An 18,518-nucleotide genomic window follows, 5' to 3' on the forward strand; every position below is an offset into this window, starting at 1 on the left:
TACTCTGATTTTTATGGACTCTATAAGCTCCTGGTAAAAAGCTTGCATATTTGGCAGCTGTATGTAATGATCTGTTCAAGTAGGCCTTGGTTGTTAAATTGCAGTCAGTGCAAGATTACTGTTACAAGGCACTCACAAAATATGTTTAAGTAAGTAATCAGTAAAACAATGGACATTCAATTATATTTTTGGTGCTATTTTATCAATAATTTCTGTTGTGTTAAAGGGGGACTTTCTTTATTTGTTTTTGTCTTTCTGTGTTGACCATGGCTGACGTACCAATTTACCGATAGTTCCATAGCAACCACATCAGGCAAAATAAAAGGTTAATTTATGTAATACTAAAGTACTATTATTTTATGTAGCGTATTGCTACAATATTTATATCTTGTTTATTCCCAAGCATCTGTGATCCCGTCATTACATTTTCTGCATTATCAAAAAACCTAACATTGGACTTAGATGAGTGACCCACATTCACACAGACTTTTAAATTGTTGTTTTATTCATTTTTCAACCTCTACTTCACATGAACCAGGAAACAACTTGAGTCCTGTCTCTATGAGGCAGGGCAAACCCAAACCCAAACCCAAACCTACGCACAGCGCAGGCTGTCAGTGTGATGCAACTGCAGATAAATGCAAAATACTTGTATCTTGTGTATAAATATCACTAAAAGTTTCCTAGAAATTAATGTGTTTTCTAAAAAAAAAAAAAAAAAAAACATACAATAGAACAGAATTACACAAGTCCACGTTTATCAAGACACACTGGAAAAGAACCTAAGTTTGATCAGCGGTCGTATTTTGTGAGGTTTTATGTGTTAACCCAGTCTGCATTGGTAGGGCCATTGCCTTTATAACAACGAGGCTAATGACAATTAATACAGTCAACAACAATAACACATTATTCATAACATGTCACAACATGGTTCATGATTTGCTTGGAATCCAATGCTGTGCATCAATAGCAATTATACAATCATTCATTGAACTAAGATTACAGCATGAGGGCACACTAAAACTGCAAATAAAGGTAGAGAAAAATACTACATGTCATGAGTGAAGTGCTGTGACTGAGATGTTGTTACATTTGCAAGAACATGATGATAAATCCTGTCTGAAGGTAGTGTGCGTTATACAGCAGTTCAAGGGTGTGCAATGACCAAGTTCCAAACAGTTGTGATTAAAACTTTGTATTAATAAAATATCCATGACCAATCATCTTTCTGTATCATAAAAAAGGAAATGTGAAATATTTCATTATTAACAATATTTCAAGAGAATAGGATTTCCTAACCACTCACAATCACTCTGGGTCTTCAGTAAATATGGAGGTATAGAGCCTATACACAGCAGCATTACATCTACAGTCAGTCTGTCAAAACATGCCAAAGTCAAGGCATGTTGTACCATTCTCTTAAAACACCCTTTTATTCACTCAAGTATTCAAAAATATGTGGGCCTTGATAAACAGTAGCATAAGAAAATACAGTGAAACAGACTATTCAGACTCTAAGACCTGCATTTGCCTTCAGTCCCAGCTGAAACATTTTACCTTTGACATTCTTCATAAAAGTATCCTAAAGTGCATTTCTATACTAGGAAGATAAAGGAAGTACTCCTCGCGCCTAAATCTGCCTGCTGTTGGGGAATTAGTAATATATACTCTGGGTTTGGAGAAATTTATTCCAAACAATAGCTTTGAGATTCATGTGTGATAAAGGATAAAATGGTTAAGAAAACAAAGTTGAAGTCGCTGCAGATGCTACATATCTCCTTAATATGTAAAGATGATGTGAAGGACAACCACTGATTTGCCACTTTATCAACAGTACAGTGAACTCTGTAACTAGGCATGTTTAGAGCAAGTTAAACTCTCCAGTGAAACAAACGTTTGTGTGTAAACCGTTACCCTGGCAGGGCTAATGCAAGGCGGCATACAAATGCATTAGCATCAAAAAGGCAGCACTGGCATTTTAGCCAGAAATAATAAAGATAAAAATGAGAAACAAACAAGAGAGGAATGATACAAACACAAACTCACAGACACTCATCTCCTGCTCTCACTCACTCATACACTCACAAAAGATAATTCACTCAAACATGGGAGCGCGTACATAACCGCGCCATTCAAGCTGCTGCACACTGGACATGTCACAGACATATCTGGCATGCATTTCATTTCTGAAGAAAACACTTAGAAATTCAGCTCTAAAGCTCTGATAGTTCTTTTATGTACATAAATTAGGAATAAATATAGGTAATATTTATGTATATTTTAAATCTATATATAATAAATACTGTAATATCCTCATATATTTCAAATATATTCATAGAATTCTTCATATTTAGGAGCATAATCACAGTTTAGTAAGATAAATATAAGACTTCTTCTAAAGACAGGCTGCAGCATCCCTTTTTTCAGACATATGATCAGTATCGACCTTTAGAGCAGTACATACATTCTCAAAAATGGAAAAAAAGAGCTTAGCTCTCTCCCACTGCAATGAGGATTGTAATGCCAGGTTGCAGGAAATAATAAAAAAATAAATACAGTCTGACAAGGAACCAGCCCTGAAAGACCAACAAAGCTGAAGCAATCAGCCTAGCTACAACACCTATTTTGGTTGTGAGTCAATACTGCGTCTGATCAAGTGAATGCAATGGCGCCCTCCAGGGGACAAGAAAGTTGGAACAGTCGAGAGCGAAGAGAGTCCTTAGACTCAAACACACCCTCTGTAGGACCCATCTCTTCTCATTTTTTGACACAAATTTGACCTGGACCACAAGTACACTAACTGAGGGGAGCTAGGGGGGCAAAAGCATGCAGTGCCATCATTCCTGCCCCTCTCCCCTCGTTAACATGGCTTACAGTAGGATGCATTTGAGAGTCACAAGGAACAGTTGCAGTTTCCCAGTTTCAGGTATTTCCTTCTGTAAATATTTGGATCCATTTAAAGGGTCCATCTTGTCTTGTCAGGTAGAGGTCTCCGTTCTTCCACCTGTTTCCGTTGGACCAGCCCTTTTTTGAGCACCCACTGGATACTGATTCTTCTTATTGCACAACATGCCCATGAGCCCTTGTGTTGTCATTGATATTGACTTCTCTCTTCAGTCTCTGAACTGAAGTCCCTCAAACCAATCCCTCTTTGAAGATTCAATAAAGAGTCTTTCATCTAAGAAAAAAAACGACAGACACAAAACCAAATATGTTAAACATCAACATCAATGTTCAGAAAGGTGACATCTTTGTGAAAGGAACATGGTGCATTATTACATGGAAACAGTCTGTATTTTCATAGTTCAGCCAACATTTCTAAGCTTCAAAGTGAGTAGCAAACTGTTACAACCCAGGTAAGAGGGTTGTGGAATACTATTTCAACTACTTTTACACATTGTGGTAGATTAATCGTATTTAATAAAAAAAGAGAAAAGGTAAGATAAAATGTGCAACAACTTGAGGAGCAAAATGTCAATTCTAGGGCTTCTATTTCACAACATCAGCAAAGACACACAATTATCCAGTAAATTATGTGTCTCACTGCCAGAACAAGACGTATAGAAGTTAAGTGTTTCCATTATTGTTCATGACCAATCGTGATCCTTGACACCATGACAAAACAATAGTGAAATCCACATTGTCGAAAAGATTACATTTGCTTTACATAATATGACTTAATTATATAAAAAAGTAAAGCTAAAGTGACTGATAAAAAGCTATTTACAACTGTACTAATCTATTATTGTGACCTGAATAATTATGATTATCGATTCCCTGACTAATCTTGACATCCCCATTTCTATTAAAAGTTGTGTCCGGCCGTTTACCTGATCTAACAATGCCACAGATGACTTGATGATCTCCCTCCACTTCTGCAGCTCGGAGTCGTGATAACGCTGCTGCGCCTCTAAGAGCTGGGCCCACTCCATCTGCGTCTGGGGCAGTTTATTACTAACACAAGCACAGAGTCTGTTTAGAGCGTACTGTCAAGGGAAAACACGTGAAGGTGAAGTATTTAAGTACAAGTACCTTTCGTGAAGACGCAAGCTCTGCCATGATGTTAAAGACTGGGCCGAGTACTCCAGCATCCAAAGCTTGTAGAAGAGCAGCATGTTGAGGAAGACCAACAGGACCAGGCTAAAGGGAAAAGAAATACAAACATTAAGCTTAACCAGAAAATAAACACAATACGGTATCACACATGAGCTTTAAATAGCCGCATCATCTGCCTCTTTAGATGTCATATGTACCTTAGACAGATCCTATAGAATGGCAGTAAAAAAGAGGAAACAGGAGTAACATTAGCTTATTTTACTATCTATGAAACATGTAATGGGTAACTATTCAAATAAGTGTTACTAAGGATACTACTGCCCATAAACCTGGAATACATGTCTTTTGTTTCAAACTATATGAGCAATTGGTATTCACATTTATGCTGATAACTGATTCTGAAAAGTATGCCCCTTTTCAGAAACAAATAAAAGTGCTATGTTTTAGTAATAAGAAATGTTTCCATTCAAAAGAAAGATAAAATTAGAGAACGAGTCTCTACTAAAATTCAAACTAGAGTTGGAAGGTAAATAATAAAAATGATAATATTGCAAATTAGAATATCGAACTATCGCAACTAATGGTTATTTTAGTAGTTGATTAGTCAGCGATAATTAGATAAGATTGATTAGTTGACTAGTCAGACAATTATTTCTACTGTACATTGAGACTTTTCATACATTAGAGAGAATATTTTGTTTCATGGATGAACATTTTCAAGGTCCAAATACGTGTTGTCCTGTACTTGAAGCTCATCCAAGACATTTACAGCCACATTTGAGCACATTCTTGACTCATAGTTAAAATATCGTCTAAATATTTTCATCAAGATAATAAAATAAATAAATGTTGATAAGTACATTTCTGCCATTATTGCCTAATTCCAACTTTATGGGCAAAACCATGGCCTAGTGTAGACTGTTCCACTCACACAAAGCTGATGATGAGCAAAAGTCTGGAGACGCTGTACAGAGCGAAGGTCCCCGGCAGGTGCTGGTGGTCCGGACCCTGGAATCTGGTCTGGGTGGATCCTGCTACATGTTTGATCCTCTGAATCACTTCCTCGTCCGTCGGCGTGGTAACGGGGCTGAGAGCCTCCTCTAAGTGTTGGCTACGGATGTGAGGAAGGGCCCTCTTCTTTCGCCGAATAGTGGAGTTCTTCACAACTTTGACTTTTGGAGACAACTGATGGGACTCGGTCATGATCTCCTCCAGCTTCGACAACTCCAGCTCTGGATGAGAAATGTGAAATAGACACAAGCAACTTCAGGTTTAATACAAATGTGTTTTAGTTTCAGGAAATAATACATTTTAGTATTTATTTTCTATTGGCCCACTGTATATTTATATTTCTCCAGTAATAAAATAAAATAAATGAATGGATCAATGTATTTCATAAAGTGTGTACTGAATTTATAGTGGGGATGCAACAATTAACTGACTAATTGAGACTAGTCGACTATAAGAATAATTGTAGTCATATTTTGATAATTGTCATCTGAACAAAAAAAACATACAACATTTAAACTTTTATGACAAAGAGAGTGGCAGTTAAATTAAAATGTCACAAAAGAATAGATAATATTTATGGATTTCTTTTTATTATTGATGATTATTAATACATTTTCATCAATAACACATTTTTTTTCTGTAAATATTCCAATCTAGAATCCTTCAATCACCACAATTCAACTTAAAAGCCTTTAAAAATGTATTTAAAAAGTACAATAACACATCATTTGACAAATAAATTACAAAAATAATCGAACCGAGGTGCACAGGATAATACAAATGTACCAAGTTGGCGGAAGTTCTCTTCTAGTCCACTCCAGAAGTTTTTCTCAATAAAACCTTTGACAAGTCCCCAGGGCTGTTTCCTGTAGCGCAGCTCAGTGGAAATCCTGACGGTCCGGAAAGAGACATTTAGGAGATTAGACTGCGAGTGGCGAAATAAACAATGAAACCCAGAAAGCAACTATCTCACCGTAATCTACACTTGTTCTTGGCCACTCTGGTCAGCATGTAGCGGTTCAGTGTGTAGAAGTAATCATGGTACGGCACGTCGTGTGTGATGACCTCAGCGTCAATAATGAAGCACTCGCTCTCCACACTGGCTTTGTATAGAGTCTGAAACATGAGGAGCGGACATTTACACATGATTTATAAGACCTGACCAGCAATATAAGACAAAATAGCTCTATTTTGTTTGTTTTTATGTATGTATTTATTCACTTGATAGGAATATAACTATTTAAACCCGTTGCATTGTTTAAGTGTCTTCACAAGTGTTCCTTTTCTGGCTTGTCTGTCTGTACTTGCCCAAGGAGCTTTTTAAATAGTTTAGTCCAGAAAGGAATGTTACAAGTTCTACACAAAAAGTCACACAAGGCAGAAACGAAAGACAATTTCGAACATTATGCGATCAGTGGTTTAACATGTTTACCTGTGTTTCTGTGACGGTGGCAGTTTTTGGAGCCAGTGGGTTGGACAAAGATATTGTGTACAGAATCTCTCTGCTCTGGTTTCCATTCTCCTCCTTCCTCCACGGATGGAACACTATTTCTGAAACCGTACGATGATCAATCTTGTTACTCTTAAGTCCAAATATATGACTTACATTGATTCAAGTGATATTACGGACCAGAGAATCGCCGCTGCTCCATGAAGTCGCTCATGAACTGTGATTCTGTGAAAAGGAGGTCGTAGAGTTTGTCCACGCTGAACTTATACACCTCGTTGATGTGCTGTCGGCCATTGAGATCTTCATGGAAGGCTTGTACTTCACCTGCACACAAATATTTACATTTAAACACTGTTTCACATAAGTTCCGTTCAAGTTTATGTCCATCCATCCATCCATCCATCCATTTTCTACCGCTTGTTCCCTTTCGGGGTCGCGGGTGACTGGAGCCTATCCCAGTGACTTCGGGCCTTAGGCGGGGTACACCCTGGACAGTGGCCAACTTGTCACAGGGCCAAATTCAAGGTCAAGTTTATGTACCAAAGTAAACACACACACAATAAAAACCTCTGATATATAATGCAAAAAGCAAAGGAAAGAAGGATAACTTAATAGTTAAAGTAGTACTTTCCATCTACTGCACTTTATTTATTTCATACAATACTTAATCCAAGTGATAATTTTTTGACCATTAAACGTGGAGATGGAAATAACTTATACGTCACTATGACAGGCTGGACTAATATTTAAGCGTAATTATATTCAAAAAGACTTAGATTTAACATTTTAATTCCAGTTAAGCATTTTTTTTCCCTACCTTTTTAAACACCTTTATTTTTTTTAAGTTGGAGTCATAAAACGTGTGTTATTTGGAAATAATTGTGAGTTTCTCTAGTGTCATGTCATCAAGATGTTTTAGAAATCTGCTCTTCTTGTCTAGTTTTATTCACAAACTGCTTGATTGTTTTAAAAAAGATAATCTATATCTCCAACAGGTTATATCCCGTTATATTTGAAATTAATCAAAACCTGTCAAATGTATAAGTGATTACAATAATGGTGTTTTTTTTTTTTTTTTTCATCTCCAATGGGCATTCAAAGACCTTTACATCAAGGAACCACTCACCCATTCACACACACAGAGACACTGAGGGCGAGGCAGGCAAATTAAACTGTCAACCCGCACTATTCCAACTGAGCCCCGGCTGCCCGAGCACGCACACATTTTTCACATTCTCCTTTCTCATATCATCGCGCACAGCTAAATGCATTCGATGTATCCCACTTTCCCTCCGTTTCGTCCACTTGCCTTCGTCGTGTGTTTCGGAGGAGTCGCTCAGCTCAGTGGGGAGGTCTTCGTTGTCGTTGAAGTCCAGCGACGGCGACGAGAGAGGAGCACCCGGCTCGCTGGGCTGGTTATTGTCCTCCACCACCAGAGGGAGGGCTAAAAGATCCCCGTCTGTGAGGCAGTCTGCAAACTCCTCTGCGGGGAGCTCAAACTGGTGGAGGAAAAATCACTCTTAAAGCTGTTGTAGATGTGCGGCGTTCGTGTGGCTCGCGGAGTAAAAGCTTACAGAGATCGGAGAGCCGTGGTTGCCCGGACTGGGGAGGGCATTGTTAGGCAAAATCTTTTTATGAAGCAGAGGAGGGCTCCCGTCAGGCTTGGAGTCCACATTGTTTTTAGACAAGTTGTCATTGTTTATCTCATTCTCCTCAATGGGGATCTCTTCACTGAACCTACAGATACACAGTTATTCAATTCGTTTATTAGTTAGGGTTATTAGCAAATAGTTGTTTTACAAAAGAGACTACTACTGGAAAGTATAAAAGTAAAAATACAGTATCTGTCCTTTAGTGAAGTAATTTGTTTTACAGTTTTACTTTTACGTCACTACATTTCAGAGCAGGTATCAGCACTTTCTACTACAATATATTTTTGAATTTGAGTAATTTGAGGGGTTATTTTTAGCACGTTCATAGTGACATTCTGCCAAAAGGTTTTGAGTTCAAGTCCCAGCTTTGAGCAAAGAAAAATACATACATAATGTTCACAATTTGAAATAACTATGTATTGGAATGAATCCTGTTGATCATAAATAAGCACAATTATCAATTTCACTACATTTACGCTTTCAAATCTGTGTCAAATACTTTAACTTGTAACTCTCCTTTTTATACTGGTACTTTTTGATGTGTTTACTTTTACTTGAGTCATTTATTCACACATGTATCTGTACTTTTACTCAAGTAACAAAATTGAGAACTTCTTCCACCACTGACTACTACTGCTAATATTAATGAAAAAAAGTAAAATAAATGAATGAAAGTCAAACCAACCCCATCGTGTTGAAGTCGTCGTCTGGGGGAACATAATCTTCGTCATCGCTCGTTAGACCCAGTTCGTTGCCATAACATTGGTGGACAAAATGCCAGAGTTCTTTTGGGCAAAGGGGCTAAAACAAAGTATTCAAATGTATTTAAAGAAGACAAACGTTACACTGTCAATAGTATCATACGGCACAAGTAAACTCACCTTTTCTAGCAAAGCATTCTGCCACAATCTAAACATCATCATGTACGTTCTGTCCCTGGCTCCAAACGACGTAAAAAAGTGCTGAAAAACAATATAAAAAGGACTTTGAAATTACAACGTACCTTCAATGTACGTTCACAAAAACTAAAACAAAACAGAGACACAAAACTTGTCACAATCCGTTTATTTATTGCATTAATTATTATTTATTTGGTTTTGTTGTGGTTATTTTTATTATAATTCAAGCGGATCTTTCATAAAATGCTTGACTAAAAATGTTCCCAATTCAAACTGAAGCTGTTCCTGAACCTACAAACAAATGTCTGGACTCTTTGTGAAGCTGAGAGTCTGCAGTGTGATTTACTCTAATTATTAGTGGAAATGAGCACTGCACAAAGGAAAAACAGCTTTCAAATCCCGCCTTCATTTTCTTTGGTGAACAAATGAAGGAGTAAAGCTGCTGTTGGAGGTCAGGACTGACAGACTGTAGATTGAGCATTTGTCGGGTTTTGACAATTCCTTTTCCAAAGTTTAAGCAAATTTCACAACAAAATACATTTTAAGAGGCGAATAATGACTGGTTGAGCTGAATAGATAATCTTTTGTTTTCATGTCAGCACTTGTGAAACTGTTATATGTTAACAAAGTGTGTTAAATAAATAAAGGTGATTAGGTTTCAAAATTAAAAGAACAAAAACTGCTTTACCTTCTCAGAGTCTGTGCAGACCTGAATGGCATTAGGAATGAGGCGGGCTGTTTTCTCCTTCGTCATTGAGCAGATGTCTTTTAACCGCACTGTCAACTACACACACAAATATGTCAGGAAACAGAACAATGACTGTATAATTCACTGGTTTAATTCATGTCACTTTCGTCCATACCAGTGTTTCCCAACGAAAGATGTTACTGTAGAAACAGATCCAGTTTTCTGAGAGGTAGAGGCGACCCTGAAGTAGAATGTCCCGCTGCAGTGCACACGAGTAATCTGAAATAACATCAACAAGACTTAAGCTCTGTGAACAAACGTATGACCGAAAAGTAGGACTGGGCAATAAGTACAAATAAATAAATCTAAATGTTTTCCTCATATCTCCATTTTTGATTCAATTACATTTTGCCTTTTCAAAAACAAAGTGAAAATGCAATAATTTCATAAATAATTCACTATTGATTTTATGGACACAAACAAGAACATCTTTACCAACTCTAAATTCAAGTACAAAGCAGGTTTGGGGCACCCCTTTATCCCTCCTCCCCATGCGCCTTTGAGGATTCACTACTCACCCACAATGAGCCTCTCTGTGTCGGGGAGCTGCTTGAAGAGTTTCCTAAAATCTTCATTGCGCTGTTTGTATGTTGGGCTCAGCACCTGCAGTCACACATAGACACACATGTAGTTTCTCACTCTCACCTGCGCATAGTTTCCAATCCAGGAAAATGAACAGCAAGCAAAAAGTATGCAAATATTGTACAGTTACAATCCATTCAAAAACATGCTGCTTATCTTGTACCATTGATAGTGAACTGGTGGATGTGACAATGAATGCTTTGTTGTGCATAACAGGCAAGTGCCAAAAGCAGTCAAATATTATGTTCATATATATTTAAATCTATTCTATGACTGTAGTGTTTATTCCCGAATGTCTGGAGTAAGAGCTCTCACTGTCCAGGCCAGATGCTTTCCATCAAACAATATATAGTATCAAGCTGACTACAACACAGTGGGGTGTTTTAATGGTTAAAGCTGTGATGTAAAAATGTCCTTGGAATAAAGTTTTCTTCAATAAATGCTATAATAAGATGGGCAAAACACTGAGGCTAAAACAGATCTATAATAAAACCAGCATCATAACATATATTTTTTTGAGTTCTTCTTGGCAACAATAAGAAATATTATGACTATGACAGCAATTTTCAATAACATCAAAAAGTCTAGAAAATACAGCAATGTCAAATTTTAGTGTTACAATTATTGTTAAAAAAAGAAAAGAAAATTTAACAATTATCATTGATCACTGAGTTTTATTAAATTAAACTATACTAAAAATAAAGTAAATGTGACAAAAACAGCCAGATTAAAAAGTACTGAGCGAACGACAAAATAATTCTAAAATAGTAACGATATTATCTTTTAGTTCTTAAGATTTTTACTATTGCAATTAATGCAATTAACGCAGTAATCGTCACACACAGCACCTACAGCTGCATTAATCCTTAACAACGAGGACACCACAGCCTTGAAAACCATCAATCTGGCAGCCAAACTTACAGCAGGTATCTCCTCATTGTCCAAACTGGGATCTTGGATGTCAGATACCGCCCAGCCCCACTCCCATCCCCACTCTCCTCGCGCGGGACCCTGAAGAAACCAGCCCGCCAACGCCTCGTCCAGCTGCAGGACGGCCTCCCAATCGGACAACGCGCTATCCTCCTCGGAGTCCATGATGTCAGACCACGACGGGGCACACCAGTTGCGTTTCGACCACCGCCACAACCAAGAAAGACACTGCGAGCGTGAGCCGAGCTGTCTGTTGGTATGAGTGCTGCTGAATCCGCCCCTTTCACTCAACCCACATGATCCTCTGTCTCTCACTGACAGCAGAGGAGCTATACCGCTGTTGCCCTGTAGTAACCCTGCCCCGACAAGTCCGTTATTATCACGGCTGTAGTGTTTTCCGTCTCTTCCACTGAAATCTACTCCTGGTATACGCTGGAAATCACCCCGAATGACACACACGCAAAGTCTAAAAGAGGCGACGAAGACGCATTCGACGTGATACAATACATGACCTGCTACGTGTCAAGAATGTGCCTCAGCCGCTATGCAAAACTAAAGTTAGAAGGAGCAGTGTAACCTCTAGTAACCTCAGTGGCCACAGCATCAATCATGGCCTGGGAGCTTGAAGGCGTGACAACAATCCTCCCATTGTTATATTTCCAGAGCCTTCATCCAACACCAAATCAATGCATTATACAATTGGAACCCCAATACACATGTAACTATTTTACAGCAAGTTTTTGTATTTATTGGAGTGCAGCTGCCGTAGACGAAAAAGTGATTGGCACACAAACTTGCACACAAACACGCAATCGCCAAAGTAGTGTCAGTACAGTGCAGGGCATCCAGTGAAGCCAAAGCATGCTTTAGTAACATCACGAGGAAGACATTTCAGTCAGATAAGCCAATGAGAAGTTTTAGCAGCATCTGAGAAAGAGTGTTTATTTGCAGCGTGTTCTGTCCATTTACTTCCATAATCAATAAGTAAAGAAAGAGACTATTGTGCTGCTGTGGATGTGTGACATATAATTAACTTGAGATGAGGCGTGGCTGCGTTGGCACACGGTCAATGATTAAACCTGTGGGCAAACAGTGGGAGATAGCGGTGACTGGTACCGGCACCTGGTCAAACAGGGTGTTGGCTGGCTTAAAATATGATGTCATTGTCTTGTAGAGCCAGTCCAGGCCTGGGTTCGGGTTTAGGCCTGGTTCTGTTTCAGTCCCGGTTCAATTGATATATTATTTAAGGATGTTCACTGTTGTACAAATACCAAAACAAAATCGAGACTAAACTGGGACTGAACCATGTCTTGAACAGGGTCAAACCGAGTCTACATCGGGTTAAACTTTGGCTAAAACCAGGACCAACTGTCAAGGCTCTTAATTTAGACATGGTTTTGTACTGGAACATCCCTGACTCAATATTTGCTTGGTTTAAATCCAATTCTGTTATTGTCTTGTTTTCCTTGATTCGTCACCATGCATTCATTTGACAAATTCTCTTTTGGGCTTTTATCGTGCAACTAAAATTGAATAGTGTGTGTCTCTAACAGGCTCAGAGCATTTTGGACGGTTTGAGTTGTAATCATGTTGTTTCAGGGCCATGGTTGATCGTCATTGCCGTATAGAGAAACACACACATTCATCTCGTGTCTCATACAAGGACAATGCGCACACACGTTTCTAGAACTAGCTGAACAGAGTATAATTTAAGGCTTTATCTTTTACCGAGGTGTCATGTTTATACTGATTTGTAAACACTGTAAATATGTAATAATATTCACTGTTTAACTACAGTAATGATGAATTTGAATGTATTTATTTGATCAGGGACAATGCATCGCAAATATATACGGTAATTATTTATAGATTCATCTAAACGTGGACATTTATTCAGTTGCATAATAGTTGATTGTATTTAAGAATAAGGCTGTTTTTTTGGGGGGGAACATTTTATATTGCAATTTTTTCTGACGAGCATAGCGATTGCGGATAGATTTGCAGTATATAAATTATAAAGAGTATGATTCTGTTTAAATTGCACGTTGTAAACACCTCCAGGATGATTCACATTTGAGATAAGACCTAGATTTGAATTGTTAAAACTAATACACAAAATCCACGCATGTCAGAACCAGAACGTCTGTAGAGGTGTCTTATCTAAACAATTTCATAATAATTTGTTTAATGTGCCAACTCAAATTTTAGTCTCAATCAGACTGCAATATATTGTGCAGCCTTATTCTATAACTTTAGTTTTATGAGCTTAAAATAGGAGAAAAATCGGTGCAGCTAATTATTATTTACAGAGTTAATCGCAGACATAAGTCTGACCAGTAACACAATAACACAACAACAAAAGAACTGAAAGCACCCAAAGCAGCATGCTCCATTCAACTGCTGTTCAAAGGCACTTCAGGCAAAGCTCTTGTTGATTTGTTTAGTACAGTGAGTAACCAAAAGCACATGCTACCACCTGTTCAAACCCAATTTAGCGGTCTGGACACGAGACACATTAAATCGACAAGGCTGGAGATACTACAACAGGTTTTCTTTTGTAATTTAATAAGTTGTAGTCACTGAAATATGCAAACAGCTTTACTCAAGGTGGTAACAGCACTCAGAGGAATCAATGGAATGAGCACGCTGCATGGAGAGTTATTTTTATCTACTATTTTGACTATTTTAAAAAAGAGCAAGAGTTTAGTGGGTCATCGGGGCGACACAGAGGAAGGGTCATGCTTACTCTCAAGATGTGCTGCCTTTCATGCTGGGGAGAGACGGGAACAACAACAACATCAAAATATGGACCAGAGCACACTGTCCTATGTTTATCCCCCTAATAAATCATCCACTGTAGACACACATGAAGTTAGCGCTCCATCTTGTGGTGAAAAAATACATTGCATGAATACAAAATTAAAGACTTTGGCTACGTTCACATGGCAATAAACTTGTTTTGCAGGTCAAATCAGATTTTTTTTTCCTCAAATGTGACCCGAGCTACTTTCATATGAGGGATTAAATCTGATTCCAGTCCGTTAATCACATTAATCTGATTTCTACAGCGCTGAAATGCTACAGGTAGGGATGTCAAGATGTAAGGTTAATTGATAATCGTGATCATTCAGGTCACAATGGAATCGTAAGAACAAATTAATAATAATTGTGACAATTTTAGAAGCGAAATTAAGTATTTTTTGTACAATACTCTAACTTTATTTTGTCTTGTAAAGATTTCGAATTGGTTTGGTCACAGTCTGAATAAATAGTCGTGAATAATCCTTAAATCGTGATGTTTTTACCCACAATATTATATTAAACACAAATTGTATATTGTGACATCTCTAGCTACAGGTGCTGCATTTTGTTTTTAATAGGAAAAGACGTAAAATAAACAGATTAAACCTACAAAAACGCCTGCACAGCAGCAAAAGAATGAAGTTTCAAACTGAATTGGTTTGTAAAGTGTGACAAATTTTGCCTATTTAAGACAAAAATTAAAGATAATCTTGTATTGACAAATGGTACATCCTCGTTATAGCCTGTCTCATAATGTGACAACAGCACGACTCCTGGTTTTGTCCTGACCTCTCCAAAAAAAATCTGCTTTGGGAAAATAACCTGAATTTAGCGCCAAAACCAAAACGTGCAGTGTGAACGCAGCCTTTGTCTCGCTGTTAATCCCTGACTGAAGCGTGAGTAACTTTGAGGTCAAGACCCAGGTTCTCTCATCCCGTAAACAGCCTTTGTACAGTTGACTCACTCACATTCATTCTCACTCAAACACACAGCAGCGAGCACCGGTACTGACACAATTGTACGCTCAAAAGAGTAGAAGATAAGAGGTTACTTACGTTATACCAGCTTTGGCTCTTCTGTAGAAGTGGAGACAGAAAAAGAGGCTGGTTAAACACCACTCACACAACAAAATTGTTAGGAAGTTCTCTACAACAACACAGTACAGGTAAATGTCTGTTTCCCAATGTCCAAACTACTAAGAGCATCAGATCTCATCACTGCTTTGTTCCCCTTCCTTTCATAAAAATCGTATGTTCTGTAACGCTGCTTATCTCATTTGAAGGTAACAAATGGTGTGTGCGGTATTATGTTTTTGCACCTACAGCTTTATCAAACATATTAAATAGTCATGTTATATTTATCAGAACATACTGCCCTACTTCGCTGTATAAAAGGAGAGAAAAGGGGCAAGAACTACACATCTACATTACTACAGAGGACTAAAGGTTTACGCTGTCGATTGAGGGGCTGACAGGGCTTGTTAGTAGGTGAAAACAAAGAGAAGTGCTTACTTTGATTAAGTTTAGTCTGTCATACTGAAAAAGTAAAGAAAAAGGCACAACATAAGACTTATCTGGGACAGCAGCAAAACCTGAATCCAGCCCAAAATGACCGAGAGGCTTTTTATTGCCGTGTCATTATACTGTGCCCTGGTTTTCGCTGCAGAGATGTGGGGCACCCCTTTAACTCAATGCTCTATTATTTGGATTGCATTAGCAGCAGGGTGGTCGGGCTCACGTTGTGGGTCAATCTCACGCCATTCCCTGTCGTGCGACCTCATCGCTCACGTGGGGCGTTCAAACAGGGGTTTCAGTGCTTCGGATGTAGCACAAACAGACAATGATGTAATCGGCTAAGATTAGTTGACGAAACTGACGCCTTCAAGGCAGCAGTTTGCTTGAAGCGTATGTGGACTTTGACGCACATTCTGTGACAATTACACAACATTTAATAAGGTGGGATTTATTGGCCACGTCTTGTCTTATCAATTTGAAGCTAACATAACGTAAAAACGAGGGTAAAAACGTCTTTCCAAATGGCAAATTTAGTTATAACGGTACACCAGACCCTTTGTGTTCACAGGAATGCCACCGCTGAATGAGACGGAGTAAGTTTTAGATGAGAAAATCATTGAGTGACATGGCCTGGGTCTACACATTTGAAAAGTATTGCACCGGCATCCTTTATTTATTTTCCATTTACATCATTTTTTAAGATAAAGCCAGAACACAAACAAGTCTTTCCTCAAAATAGTGGACTCCTAGTAGTGATTTTTCATATTTCCATAATAACTTTGCTCATCGGGATACAATTATGCTGTTAAGTAGTGAAAATGTTAGTTAATCAAGTGTTTTGTAGAAAGTTTGAATAATCTTACAGCTGAACGAAGAATATACAAGCAGGAAGTAGAATTAAAAAGGTCCAGTGTCCATTGAGAGTTGCAGAATAAGCAAATATAGGCAGACAGTGGGTAAATGGTAGTAACGTGTGAAAAACAGAAAAAGTGATGCTTACTTTGGAAAGTCGCTTGTGAGACTAGCATGCGATGAGGAGAAGAACAGAGAAAAATCAGAAGACAACAGAACAAAAAGCAAGAATCAACAGACACAAGAAACACATTGTGATAAAGCAATGTGTTTTACAATGCACATGTAGTGTAGCAGGAAAAAAAAAAAAAAAAAAAAACTATACATGATTCTAAAAAAAACTAATTTTCAAAATAAAGTGTAAAGAAAAAGATTAGCTAAAACAATTTGAAAGAACAAATGAGTGCTAAGCGGACACAAACATAAACTCGACGGTAAAACAGGAGTTATTTACTATTAAAGAAGGCTTAAGCGGTGGTGACATTTGTGATGAACTTGACAACATTGATAATGATTAGTTCTATAATTTCCTTTTGACATTTAACACTACAAATCCAGCCCTGAAAAAGTTGTCAAACTTCAAAATCGGGAATAACAACAGAATATAAAATTTTTTCATTCGCATATAAAACCTAAAAATGTATACAAGATGCATTTGTTGTTTGTGAATACATTTTGCATAAGATTTCCAAAAGAAAACTGTACACATTTTCCTCCAGTTCTACATTTTGAAATCATCGTAGTTCTGGGAATAACCTGAACACATGGCGAGACCCACCTTGGAGTTCTTGCCCCCGCTGCGCGAGGACTGCAGCGAGTATGTTCTCTGGACGACCTGCTCTGGCGTGGAGGGCGACTTGTCTGAGGAGTGGTCCGAGCCCTTCTCCACCATGTTGTCCCCCTCCGGGCTCTGCGGGCTCGGGGAGTGCGAGCGCTTTCGTAGGACCGGCGAGCAGGCGGGGGTGCTCTTGTTGGAGTTACTGGCAGTGCTGAAAAACAAACAGGACATGAAGGACTTTTTACTTTTTCTCAGGTGGGTTGCATTGGCTGGCGCAGTGTACGGGAGAATGTATTCATCGCTAAAACAGAAGAAATTGTTATTTATTATAATATTATTCAAAGTGTACTGTAAGATATGAGTTTAATTTGTTGCTAAATACATAGAAATATTTCATGAACGCAAAGTAACATTAGAGTTGGGGGATAATACTACAAATTACTTTATTGTCTCTTTGGGGAAATCTGTTGTGTACTCGTGATGTAGTTTCTTAAGTTAAAAACTACACAATGCAATCATACAATTACAGGCAATAATATCACTGCTGATGTTTTTGAGACATGCCAAATTAGAATATTGAGTATTTTATTGCTTATAATCACGACTATAAAAATTACCTTCAAAAAAGTCAGAAATGTCTAGTGTAATCTCACAAATAAGAGATATTTCTGCTCTTTTGTGGTTAATTGTTTATTCCATGCAACCAAGACATTCATACATTCACATTTTAGTACATTCTGATGCTTTGTGAAACTATCTTCTTAATATGTTATTGAGATAAAGCAAACAACAACAACAACAACAACAACAACAACAACAAGAACAACAAAAACAACAAACCAATTGCTCAACCCTAAGTGAGATATGAGTCCTTTATGATAAAAGCAGTGGTTAAACAGATGAATGGCTAGTTTGATTTATTGCCTAAAAAACAGAAATCTATTTGATAAACGCAACATTAAATCTGATTCATTTATAACACAAGCACAGTTTATATCAGACACATGTATACAGTATTTGGACATTAATAATAAAACTGAAGCAGAAGGTCCAAAACGGCGTAGGCTGAGGATTATGCTTATTAGACCAAATGAGAAACCATTTATAATTTGCAAATGAGCAAAAGGAAACTGTACAATAACAGATACAAAGTACAATTTTGTCATAAGCTAAGACTCAGAAATAATGTAGCAGTTGAGACTTATACGTTCAAACTTTTTTTTAAAGTAAAAGTGTTGAAGTGA

The 18,518-nt window shown here is 37.8% G+C and overlaps 1 protein-coding gene across 13 annotated transcripts in view; it reads right to left on the reverse strand.

Moving 5' to 3' along the window:
* Positions 1 to 487: 487 nt before the first annotated feature.
* The window catches only part of gramd1bb (GRAM domain containing 1Bb), a 46,111-nt gene continuing 28,080 nt past the window's right edge, over positions 488 to 18,518 (reverse strand). For 7 of the 13 annotated variants that reach the window (XM_072453279.1, XM_072453350.1, XM_072453377.1 and 4 more), the window contains 20 exons: positions 17,275 to 17,485; positions 16,645 to 16,665; positions 15,642 to 15,665; positions 15,186 to 15,206; positions 14,075 to 14,098; positions 10,335 to 10,419; positions 9,932 to 10,035; positions 9,757 to 9,852; positions 9,051 to 9,131; positions 8,855 to 8,970; positions 8,092 to 8,254; positions 7,827 to 8,016; positions 6,698 to 6,841; positions 6,500 to 6,618; positions 6,041 to 6,183; positions 5,854 to 5,957; positions 4,988 to 5,288; positions 4,033 to 4,140; positions 3,831 to 3,954; positions 488 to 3,178 (listed from right to left, as the gene is read on the reverse strand). In XM_072453279.1, the coding sequence (XP_072309380.1) occupies positions 3,092 to 3,178; positions 3,831 to 3,954; positions 4,033 to 4,140; positions 4,988 to 5,288; positions 5,854 to 5,957; positions 6,041 to 6,183; positions 6,500 to 6,618; positions 6,698 to 6,841; positions 7,827 to 8,016; positions 8,092 to 8,254; positions 8,855 to 8,970; positions 9,051 to 9,131; positions 9,757 to 9,852; positions 9,932 to 10,035; positions 10,335 to 10,419; positions 14,075 to 14,098; positions 15,186 to 15,206; positions 15,642 to 15,665; positions 16,645 to 16,665; positions 17,275 to 17,485 (2,266 nt within the window). In that variant the 3' untranslated portion in view covers positions 488 to 3,091. Of the gene's footprint in view, positions 3,179 to 3,830; positions 3,955 to 4,032; positions 4,141 to 4,975; positions 5,289 to 5,853; positions 5,958 to 6,040; positions 6,184 to 6,499; positions 6,619 to 6,697; positions 6,842 to 7,826; positions 8,017 to 8,091; positions 8,255 to 8,854; positions 8,971 to 9,050; positions 9,132 to 9,756; positions 9,853 to 9,931; positions 10,036 to 10,334; positions 10,420 to 14,074; positions 14,099 to 15,185; positions 15,207 to 15,641; positions 15,666 to 16,644; positions 16,666 to 17,274; positions 17,486 to 18,518 lie in introns of those variants that run through there. The other 6 variants (XM_072453297.1, XM_072453289.1, XR_011928097.1 and 3 more) reach the window with 6 other exon arrangements.

This window comes from Eucyclogobius newberryi, unplaced genomic scaffold (assembly GCF_026437365.1).
Source record: "Eucyclogobius newberryi isolate DKJ021-1_F unplaced genomic scaffold, fEucNew1.0.hap1 SCAF_10, whole genome shotgun sequence".
In the NCBI taxonomy this organism is placed as follows: domain Eukaryota; kingdom Metazoa; phylum Chordata; class Actinopteri; order Gobiiformes; family Gobiidae; genus Eucyclogobius; species Eucyclogobius newberryi.